The sequence below is a fragment of the Schistocerca piceifrons genome, chromosome 3, assembly GCF_021461385.2.
Source record: "Schistocerca piceifrons isolate TAMUIC-IGC-003096 chromosome 3, iqSchPice1.1, whole genome shotgun sequence".
Classification (NCBI taxonomy): Eukaryota; Metazoa; Arthropoda; class Insecta; order Orthoptera; family Acrididae; genus Schistocerca; species Schistocerca piceifrons.
This window is the reverse complement of record NC_060140.1, coordinates 1758248-1769076: the sequence shown is the minus strand read 5'-3', so window position 1 is coordinate 1769076 and position 10829 is coordinate 1758248. Positions and strand designations below refer to the sequence as shown.

The 10829-nt window shown below is 38.1% G+C and overlaps 1 protein-coding gene across 1 annotated transcript; it reads right to left on the bottom strand.

Moving 5' to 3' along the window:
- Nucleotides 1-5311: 5311 nt before the first annotated feature.
- On the bottom strand, nt 5312-7524 carry LOC124789747 (piggyBac transposable element-derived protein 4-like). Its single transcript, XM_047257200.1, has 3 exons — nt 6887-7524; nt 5867-6733; nt 5312-5423 (listed from the first exon to the last, which is right to left on the bottom strand). The coding sequence occupies exons 1-3, from the start codon at nt 7522-7524 to the stop codon at nt 5312-5314; spliced, it is 1617 nt and encodes a 538-aa protein (XP_047113156.1).
- Nucleotides 7525-10829: the final 3305 nt, after the last annotated feature.

The following is a 10829-nucleotide window of genomic DNA, read 5'->3' as shown; positions in this document are numbered from 1 at the left end:
TTCGTCGGCAATAAGAAGGTCCAAGGGATACAGTAGACCTGAATAGAAGCATCGAAATCTATAACTAGTGTCACAGGAACGGTTCAGAACATAGACAGTAAAAAGAGTCAGTGTTCTTGTACTTAAGTCGGCATTGTGCCTTTTGTATTTAATTCGGATGCTATTTCTGTGTTTCATCGTCAATAAGAAGGTCCAAGGGATACAGTAAACCTTAAGTGAAGCATCGGAACCTATAACTAGTGTCACAGGAGTGGTTCAAAGCATAGACAGTAAGAAGAGTCAGTCTTCTTGTACTTGATTCTCCATTGTGCCTTTCGTATTTAATTCCGATGCAATTTCTGTGTTTTATCGTCAATAAGAAGGTCCAAGGGATACAGTAAACCTGGAGTGAAGCACCTGAATCTATAACTAGTGTCACAGGAATGGATCAAAACATAGACAGTAAGAAGAGTCAGTCTTCTTGTACTTAAGTCGGCATTTTGCCTTTTGTATTTAATTCCGATGAAATATCTGTGTTTCATCGTCAATAAGAAGGTCCAAAGGATACAGTAAACCTGGAGTGATGTATTGGAGTCTATAACTAGTGTCTCAGGAATGGTTCAAAACATAGACAGTAATAAGAGTCAGTCTTCTTGTATTTAATTCGGCTTTGTGCCTTTTGTATTTAATTCCGATGCAATTTCTGTGTTTCATCGTCAATAAGAAGGTCCAAGGGATACAGTAAACCAGAAGTGAAGCACCGGAATAAGTGTCACAGGAATGGTTCAAAACATAGACTGTAAGAAGAATCAGTCTTCTTGTACTTTAGTCGGCATTGTGCCTTTTGTATTTAATTCCGATGCAATTTCTGTGTTTCATCATCAACAAGATGGTCCAAGGGATACAGTAAACCTGGAGTGAAGCATCGGAATCTATAACTAGTGTCACAGGAATGGTTCAAAATATAGACAGTAAGAAGAGTCAGTCTTCTTGTACTTAAGTCGGCATTTTGCCTTTTGTATTTAATTCCGATGAAATATCTGTGTTTCATCGTCAATAAGAAGGTCCAAAGGATACAGTAAACCTGGAGTGATGTATTGGAGTCTATAACTAGTGTCTCAGGAATGGTTCAAAACATAGACACCAATAAGAGTCAGTCTTCTTGTACTTAATTCGGCATTGTGCCTTTTGTATTTAATTCCGATGCAATTTCTGTGTTTCATCGTCAATAAGAAGGTCAGAGGAATACAGTAAACCTGAAGTGAAGCATCGTAATCGATAACTAGAGTCAAAGGGGTTGTTCAAAACATAGTCAGTAAGAAGGGTCAGTCTTCTTGTACTTATGTCGGCATTGTGCCTTTTGTATTTATTTCCGATGCAATTTCTGTGTTTCATCGTCAATAAGAAGGTCAAAGGGATACATTAAACCTGGAGTGAAGCATCGGAATCTATAACTAGTGTCACAGGGACGGTTCAAAGCATAGACAGTAAGATGAGTCAGTATTCTTGAACTTAAGTCGGCATTGTGCCTTTTCTATTTAATTCCAATGCAATTTCTGTGTTTCATCGTCAATAAGAAGGTTTAAGAGATACAGTAAACCTCAAGTGAAGCATCGGAATCTATAGCTAGTGTCACAAGAATGGTTCAAAAGCATAGTCAGTATGAAGAGTCAGTATTCTTGTACATATGTCGGTATTGTGAATTTTGTATTTAATTCCGGCGCAATTTCTGTGTTTCATCGTCAATAAGAAGGTCAGAGGCATACGGTAAACCTGGAGCGAAGCATTGGAGTCTATAACTAGTCTCACAGGAATGGTTCAAAACATAGACAGTAAGAAGAGTCAGTCTTCTTGTACTTAATTCGGCATTGTGCCTTTTGTATTTAATTCCGATGAAATATCTGTGTTTCATCGTCAATAAGAAGGTCCAAAGGATACAGTAAACCTGGAGTGATGTATTGGAGTCTATAACTAGTGTCTCAGGAATGGGTCAAAACATAGACACTAATAAGAGTCAGTCTTCTTGTACTTAATTCGGCATTGTGCCTTTTGTATTTAATTCCGATGCAATTTCTGTGTTTCATCGTCAATAGGAAGGTCAGAGGAATACAGTAAACCTGAAGTGAAGCATCGTAATCGATAACTAGAGTCAAAGGGGTTGTTCAAAACATAGTCAGTAAGAAGGGTCAGTCTTCTTGTACTTATGTCGGCATTGTGCCTTTTGTATTTATTTCCGATGCAATTTCTGTGTTTCATCGTCAATAAGAAGGTCAAAGGGATACATTAAACCTGGAGTGAAGCATCGGAATCTATAACTAGTGTCACAGGGACGGTTCAAAGCATAGACAGTAAGATGAGTCAGTATTCTTGAACTTAAGTCGGCATTGTGCCTTTTCTATTTAATTCCAATGCAATTTCTGTGTTTCATCGTCACTACGAAGGTCAGCGGGATACAGTAATCCTGAAGTTAAGCATCGAAATCTATAACTAGTGTCACAGGACTGGTTCAAGGCATAGTCAGTAAGAAGAGTCAGTCTTCTCGTAGTTAAGTCGGCATTGTGCCTTTTGTATTTAATTCCGATGCAATTTCTGTGTTTCATCGTCAATAGGAAGGTCAGAGGGATACAGTAACCCTGATGTGAAGCATCGAAATCTATAACTAGTGTCACAGGAATGGTTGATAACATAGACAGTAAGAAGAGTCAGTCTTCTTGTACCTAAGTCGGCATTGTACCTTTTGTGTTTAATTCCGATCCAACTTCTGTGTTTCACCGTCAATAAGAAAGTCAGAGGGATACAGTAAACCTGAAGTGAAGCATCGGAATCTATAACTAGAGTCACAGGAATGGTTCAAAACATAGACAGTAAGAAGAGTCAGTCTTCTTGTACTTAAGTTGGCATTGTGCCTTTTGTATTTAATTCCGATGCAATTTCTGTGTTTCATCGTCAATAAGACGGTCCAAGGGATACAGTAATCCTGAAGTGAAGCATCGGAATCTATGACTAGTGTCACAGGAATGTTTCAAAAGATAGTCTGTAAGAAGAGTCAGTATTCTTGTACATATGTCGGTATTGTGCCTTTTGTATTTAATTCCGGCGCAATTTCTGTGTTTGATCGTCAATAAGAAGGTCAGAGGCATACGGTAAACCTGGAGCGAAGCATTGGAGTCTATAACTAGTGTCACAGGAATGGTTCAAAATATAGACAGTAAGAAGAGTCAGTCTTCTTGTACTTAATTCGGCATTGTGCCTTTTGTATTTAATTCCGATGCAATTTCTGTGTTTCATCGTCAATAAGAAGGTCAGAGGGATACAGTAACCCTGATGTGAAGCATAGGAATCTATAACTCGTGTCACAGGAATGGTTCAAAGCATAGTAAGAAGAGTCAGTCTTTCTGTACTTAAGTCGGCATTGTGCTTTTAGTATTTAATTCCGATGCAAATTCTGTGTTTCATCGTCAATAAGAAGGTCCGAGGGATACAGTAAACCTGAAGTGAAGCATCGGAATCTATAGCTTGTGTCACAAGAATGGTTCAAAACATAGTCAGTATGAAGAGTCAGTCTTCTTGTACTTAAGTCGGCATTGTGCCTTTTGTATTTAATTCCGATGCAATTTCTGTGTTTCATCGTCAATAAGAAGGTCAGAAAGATACAGTAAACCTGAAGCGAAGCATCGGAATCTATAACTAGTGTCACAGCAATGGTTCATATCACAGTCAGTAAGAAGAGTCAGTCTTCTTGTACTTATGTCGGTATTGTGCACTTTCTATTAAATTCTGATGCAATTTCTGTGTTTCGTCGTCAACAAGATGGTCCAAGGGATACAGCAAACCTGGAGTGAAGCATCGGAATCTATAACTAGTGTCACAGGAATGGTTCAAAACATTGACAGTAAGAAGTGTCATACTTTTTTTACTTAAGTCGGCATTGTGCATTTGTATTTAATTCCGATGCAAATTCTGTGTTTCGTCGGCAATAAGAAGGTCCAAGGGATACAGTAGACCTGAATAGAAGCATCGAAATCTAGAACTAGTGTCACAGGAACGGTTCAGAACATAGACAGTAAAAAGAGTCAGTCTTCTTGTACTTAAGTCGGCATTGTGCATTTGTATTTAATTCCGATGCAACTTCTGTGTTTCATCGTCAATAAGAAGGTCCAAAGGATACAGTAAACCTGGAGTGATGTATTGGAGTCTATAACTAGTGTCTCAGGAATGGTTCAAAACATAGACAGTAATAAGAGTCAGTCTTCTTGTATTTAATTCGGCATTGTGCCTTTTGTATTTAATTCCGATGCAATTTCTGTGTTTCATCGTCAATAAGAAGGTCCAAGGGATACAGTAAACCAGGAGTGAAGCACCGGAATTAGTGTCACAGGAATGGTTCAAAACATAGACTGTAAGAAGAATCAGTCTTCTTGTACTTTAGTCGGCATTGTGCCTTTTGTATTTAATTGCGATGCAATTTCTGTGTTTCATCATCAACAAGATGGTCCAAGGGATACAGTAAACCTGGAGTGAAGCATCGGAATCTATAACTAGTGTCACAGGAATGGTTCAAAATATAGACAGTAAGAAGAGTCAGTCTTCTTGTACTTAAGTCGGCATTTTGCTTTTGTACTTAATTCCGATGAAATATCTGTGTTTCATCGCCAATAAGAAGGTCCAAAGGATACAGTAAACCTGGAGTGATGTATTGGAGTCTATAACTAGTGTCTCAGGAATGGTTCAAAACATAGACACTAATAAGAGTCAGTCTTCTTGTACTTAATTCGGCATTGTGCCTTTTGTATTTAATTCCGATGCAATTTCTGTGTTTCATCGTCAATAAGAAGGTCAGAGGAACACAGTAAACCTGAAGTGAAGCATCGTAATCGATAACTAGAGTCAAAGGGGTTGTTCAAAACATAGTCAGTAAGAAGGGTCAGTCTTCTTGTACTTATGTCGGCATTGTGCCTTTTGTATTTATTTCCGATGCAATTTCTGTGTTTCATCGTCAATAAGAAGGTCAAAGGGATACATTAAACCTGGAGTGAAGCATCGGAATCTATAACTAGTGTCACAGGGACGGTTCAAAGCATAGACAGTAAGATGAGTCAGTATTCTTGAACTTAAGTCGGCATTGTGCCTTTTCTATTTAATTCCAATGCAATTTCTGTGTTTCATCGTCACTACGAAGGTCAGCGGGATACAGTAATCCTGAAGTTAAGCATGAAATCTATAACTAGTGTCACAGGAATGGTTCAAGGCATAGTCAGTAAGAAGAGTCAGTCTTCTCGTAGTTAAGTCGGCATTGTGCCTTTTGTATTTAACCCTGCTGTTCTGTTCACTTTTACTTGACATATATACTGTTCGGGTCAATATGACCCGACATATCAAAATGCTTTAGAAACATAAATTTTGGTACAGTTTTAGCTATCGACATTGTTGTTCTATTCCAGTACCTTGTTAGTAATAATAATAATAATAATAATAATAATAATAATGGTAATAATAATAATAATAACAATGCATACAACTTTATTGAGGGATATTTTTCATTTAAATATGCACATAAATTTGAAACAACAGACAGTTTCCATTACAGGCATTCAACTTAGAAAGCACTACAGTTTTTCCATACTTCTATTCTTATTGTTGACAGTTTAGACGTAAGTATTGACATTTTCTAACAACAGACAGTTGTCATTACAGATATTCATCTTAGAGCACACTACAGTACAGAACACACTACAGTTTTTTTATTACATTCCAACATAGAAAGCACTACAACTTTAGAATCCTCTCTTCTTACTGATTGTAGTTTAGGCACAAGTATTCACATAAATTTGAAACAACAGAATTTTCAATACAATCATCTTATAAAATACTACAGTTCTTTTCTTACTGCTTGCACTGTGGACACAAGTAGGTTACATGTTTCTTGCAAATATGTTTACTACATTTTCCACACACCATGTTTGTTTTATTGTCATTACTTGATGGACAGAACTTACAGCGTGCACGTTTTGTAGATTTTCTTGTTGTTACCGATTCTGACACACCACCCACATCATTCGGGTTTTGGATGCTTGTGACCATTCTCAAAGAATCTTCTGTTCTTGGGAAATGCGTTCTTGATGCAATATGTTCTTTTATCAGTGACTTTCCAAGTTCCTCCAAGAATATTCTCCTTCTAGTCAATTTGCTTGCATTCCAATTAGGGTCAACCGAAATCCACAAAACGTATGCATTATAAGCAGAAACATCAAGAATATTGTAGAAAACTATCATTGGCCACCTATTACTTTTTCGTTTGCATGTATATGTACCTAATAACTGATCAAGCGTGTCTACAGCACCTTTGGTTGAATTATAGTCCAAAATCATTTTTGGCTTCTTATCAGCCCTGTCACTGATTTCCGCATCATGGTGGAGAGTGCTCATAAGTACAACATTCTTGTGTCTCTTAGGAATATAATTAACCACAGTAGTGTCATTTGTGAAGTAAAATGAAGAGCTGTGTACCTCCTTGTTGGTCATTTTGTGTGGAAGCTCCGGCTTATTTTTCCGTATAGTTCCCAACATAGTCAATTTCCTTTTCAGAAGCAGCTGCCCCAAATTGTACGACGTAAAAAAGTTGTCACACGTGATATTCTGACCACGTAACTCAGAAGTGAGATCAGATACCACCCTCATTCCCTGATTTCTTTCTGGTGCCGCTCCACTCACCTTTCCTGTATAAATTTGGGCTTTCAGTACGTATGAAGTTTTGCTGTCACACATGGTCCATATTTTGATCCCATATTTTGCCGGTTTACTTGGGATATACTGCTTGAATGGACAGCGACCTCTAAATGCTACTAACTGCTCGTCAACAGTAACATTTTCTCCTGGATTATACAGTTTAGGAAGGACCTCTACCCACTTCTCCCAAATACTACGAATTGCGGCAAGTTTGTCAGTACGTCGTCTTTCCTCTCTAGTAGATTTCTTGTCAAATCGCAGGACACGTGATATCTTACAGAATGTTTCATGAGACATGGTTGCTCGAAATATGTTTCGCCCAGTATCTTTATCCCACAAACTTTTTGTAGACTCCCCATGAGATCGATATACACCCGCTAGGAGTAAGAGTCCTAAGTATGCATGGAAAACAGAACCATCAATATCTGTCCACTGTTCACCATAAACTCGCTGCCCTTCAATATTTGTCATCTCTATTATTTCATTTTGAAGCGCTGTGTGAAATACTGCTTCAAATGAACATTTTACATCAGATATTCTGCTGACTGCATACCTGGTAACTCCTGGGGTACTCTTGATGATGTTCGAAGCTGGTAGGCGACCATGTTGTGCTGGTGGATGCAACTGCCATTCTATATTCCCATTTTTAGAAAGAAAAGTCTCTACACTATTTTGTATGGGCTGTGGACTGTCGTAACTGTCATCGGAACACTCGCTTTCAGATGCATTGCTGATGTGATCTTCAAACTCAGAAAGTGATCCTTCATCTGGTGAGGCATTTACTATTTCTTCCAACTCACGATCATTCAATGGTCTCATCGCCATGGTGTCACAAGTCAAACTGGGCAGAAACAAAGCATTCCAATTATTGAGAACTGCCAATTATTATTTCCTGGGGAAAGCAACAAACAAGCCCATTGTTGTGAACGCATGGAGCTTTAGGTGATTGTTGAGAGTAAGTTGGAATGATGCAGTCACTATTCCCACACAACACAACAAAAATAATTTTCGCCATTTCCAGATTTTAGAAATAAATACGAGTTACACTAAACATATTTGTGTCGGGTCATTATGACCCGAACATTACATATGCAACTATTACAGTTGAAGCCCAAACTTCTTAAACTTTTTTAAAACCTTTTAAAACACATGCTGCTCATCCATTTTCAGACAAAGTCACAAAGTTTCATAAATATATATTGGTATTTACATAATGTAAAATAACGTTCATATTCGTTTCGGGTCATATAGACCCGAACAGAACAGCAGGGTTAATTCCGATGCAATTTCTGTGTTTCATCTTCAACAAGAAGGTCCAAGGGATACAGTGAACCTGAAGTGAAGCATCGGAATCTACAACATGTGTCAGAGGAATGGTTCAAAACTTTCACAGTAGGAAGAGTCAGTCTACATGTACTTAAGTCGGCATTGTGCCTTTTGTATTTAATTCCGATGCAATTTCTGTGTTTCATCGTCAATAAGAAGGTCAGAGGGATACAGTAAACCTGAAGCGAAGCATCGGAATCTATAACTAGTGTCACAGGAATGGTTCATATCACAGTCAGTAAGAAGAGTCAGTCTCCTTGTACTTATATCGGTATTGTGCACTTTCTATTAAATTCTGATGCAATTTCTGTGTTTCATCGTCAACAAGATGGTCCAAGGGATACAGTAAACCTGGAGTGAAGCATCGGAATCTATAACTAGTGTCACAGGAATGGTTCAAAACATTGACAGTAAGAAGTGTCAGACTTTTTTTACTTAAGTCGACATTGTGCCTTTTGTATTTAATTTCGATGCAAATTCTGTGTTTCGTCGGCAATAAGAAGGTCCAAGGGATACAGTAGACCTGAATTGAAGCATCGAAATCTATAACTAGTGTCACAGGAACGGTTCAGAACATAGACAGTAAAAAGAGTCAGTCCTCTTGTACTTAAGTCGGCATTGTGCTTTTGTATTTAATTCCGATGCAACTTCTGTGTTTCATCGTCAATAAGAAGGTCAGAGGGAGACAGTAAACCTGAAGTGAAGCATCGGAAACTATAACAAGAGTCACAGGAATGGTTCAAAACATAGACAGTAAGAAGAGTCAGTGTTCTTGTACTTAAGTCGGCAATGTGCCTTTTGTATTTAATTCCGATGCAATTCCTGTAATTCATCGTCAATGAGAAGGTTTCATTGATACAGTAAACCTGAAGTGAAGCATCGGAATCTATAGCTAGTGCCACAAGAATGGTTCAAATCATAGTCAGTATGAAGAGTCAGTCTTCTTGTACTTTAGTCGGCATTGTGCCTTTTGTATTTAATTCCGATGCAATTTCTGTGTTTTGTCGTCAATAAGAAGGTTGGAGGGATACAGTAAACCTGATGTGAAACATAGGAATCTATAACTAGTGTTACAGGAATGGTTCAAATCATAGTAAGAAGAGTCAGTCTTCTTGTACTTAAGTCAACATTGTGCTTTTTGTATGTAATTCCGATGCAAATTCTGTGTTTCGTCGGCAATAAGAAGGTCCAAGGGATACAGTAGACCTGAATAGAAGCATCGAAATCTATAACTAGTGTCACAGGAACGGTTCAGAACATAGACAGTAAAAAGAGTCAGTCTTCTTGTACTTAAGTCGGCATTGTGCATTTGTATTTAATTCCGATGCAACTTCTGTGTTTCATCGTCAATAAGAAGGTCAGAGGGAGACAGTAAACCTGAAGTGAAGCATCGGAAACTATAACTAGAGTCACAGGAATGGTTCAAAACATAGACAGTAAGAAGAGTCAGTGTTCTTGTGCTTAAGTCGGCATTGTGCCTTTTGTATTTAATTCGGATGCTATTTCTGTGTTTCATCGTCAATAAGAAGGTCCAAGGGATACAGTAAACCTGGAGTGAAGCATCGGAATCTATAACTAGTGTCACAGGAGTGGTTCAAAGCATAGACAGTAAGAAGAGTCAGTCTTCTTGTACTTGATTCTCCATTGTGCCTTTCGTATTTAATTCCGATGCAATTTCTGTGTTTTATCGTCAATAAGAAGGTCCAAGGGATACAGTAAACCTGGAGTGAAGCACCGGAATCTATAACTAGTGTCACAGGAATGGATCAAAACATAGACAGTAAGAAGAGTCAGTCTTCTTGTACTTAAGTCGGCATTTTGCCTTTTGTATTTAATTCCGATGAAATATCTGTGTTTCATCGTCAATAAGAAGGTCCAAAGGATACAGTAAACCTGGAGTGATGTATTGGAGTCTATAACTAGTGTCTCAGGAATGGTTCAAAACATAGACAGTAATAAGAGTCAGTCTTCTTGTATTTAATTCGGCATTGTGCCTTTTGTATTTAATTCCGATGCAATTTCTGTGTTTCATCGTCAATAAGAAGGTCCAAGGGATACAGTAAACCAGGAGTGAAGCACCGGAATTATTGTCACAGGAATGGTTCAAAACATAGACTGTAAGAAGAATCAGTCTTCTTGTACTTTAGTCGGCATTGTGCCTTTTGTATTTAATTCCGATACAATTTCTGTGTTTCATCATCAACAAGATGGTCCAAGGGATACAGTAAACCTGGAGTGAAGCATCGGAATCTATAACTAGTGTCACAGGAATGGTTCAAAATATAGACAGTAAGAAGAGTCAGTCTTCTTGTACTTAAGTCGGCATTTTGCCTTTTGTATTTAATTCCGATGAAATATCTGTGTTTCATCGTCAATAAGAAGGTCCAAAGGATACAGTAAACCTGGAGTGATGTATTGGAGTCTATAACTAGTGTCTCAGGAATGGTTCAAAACATAGACACTAATAAGAGTCAGTCTTCTTGTACTTAATTCGGCATTGTGCCTTTTGTATTTAATTCCGATGCAATTTCTGTGTTTCATCGTCAATAAGAAGGTCAGAGGAATACAGTAAACCTGAAGTGAAGCATCGTAATCGATAACTAGAGTCAAAGGGGTTGTTCAAAACATAGTCAGTAAGAAGGGTCAGTCTTCTTGTACTTTTGTCGGCATTGTGCCTTTTGTATTTATTTCCGATGCAATTTCTGTGTTTCATCGTCAATAAGAAGGTCAAAGGGATACATTAAACCTGGAGTGAAGCATCGGAATCTATAACTAGTGTCACAGGGACGGTTCAAAGC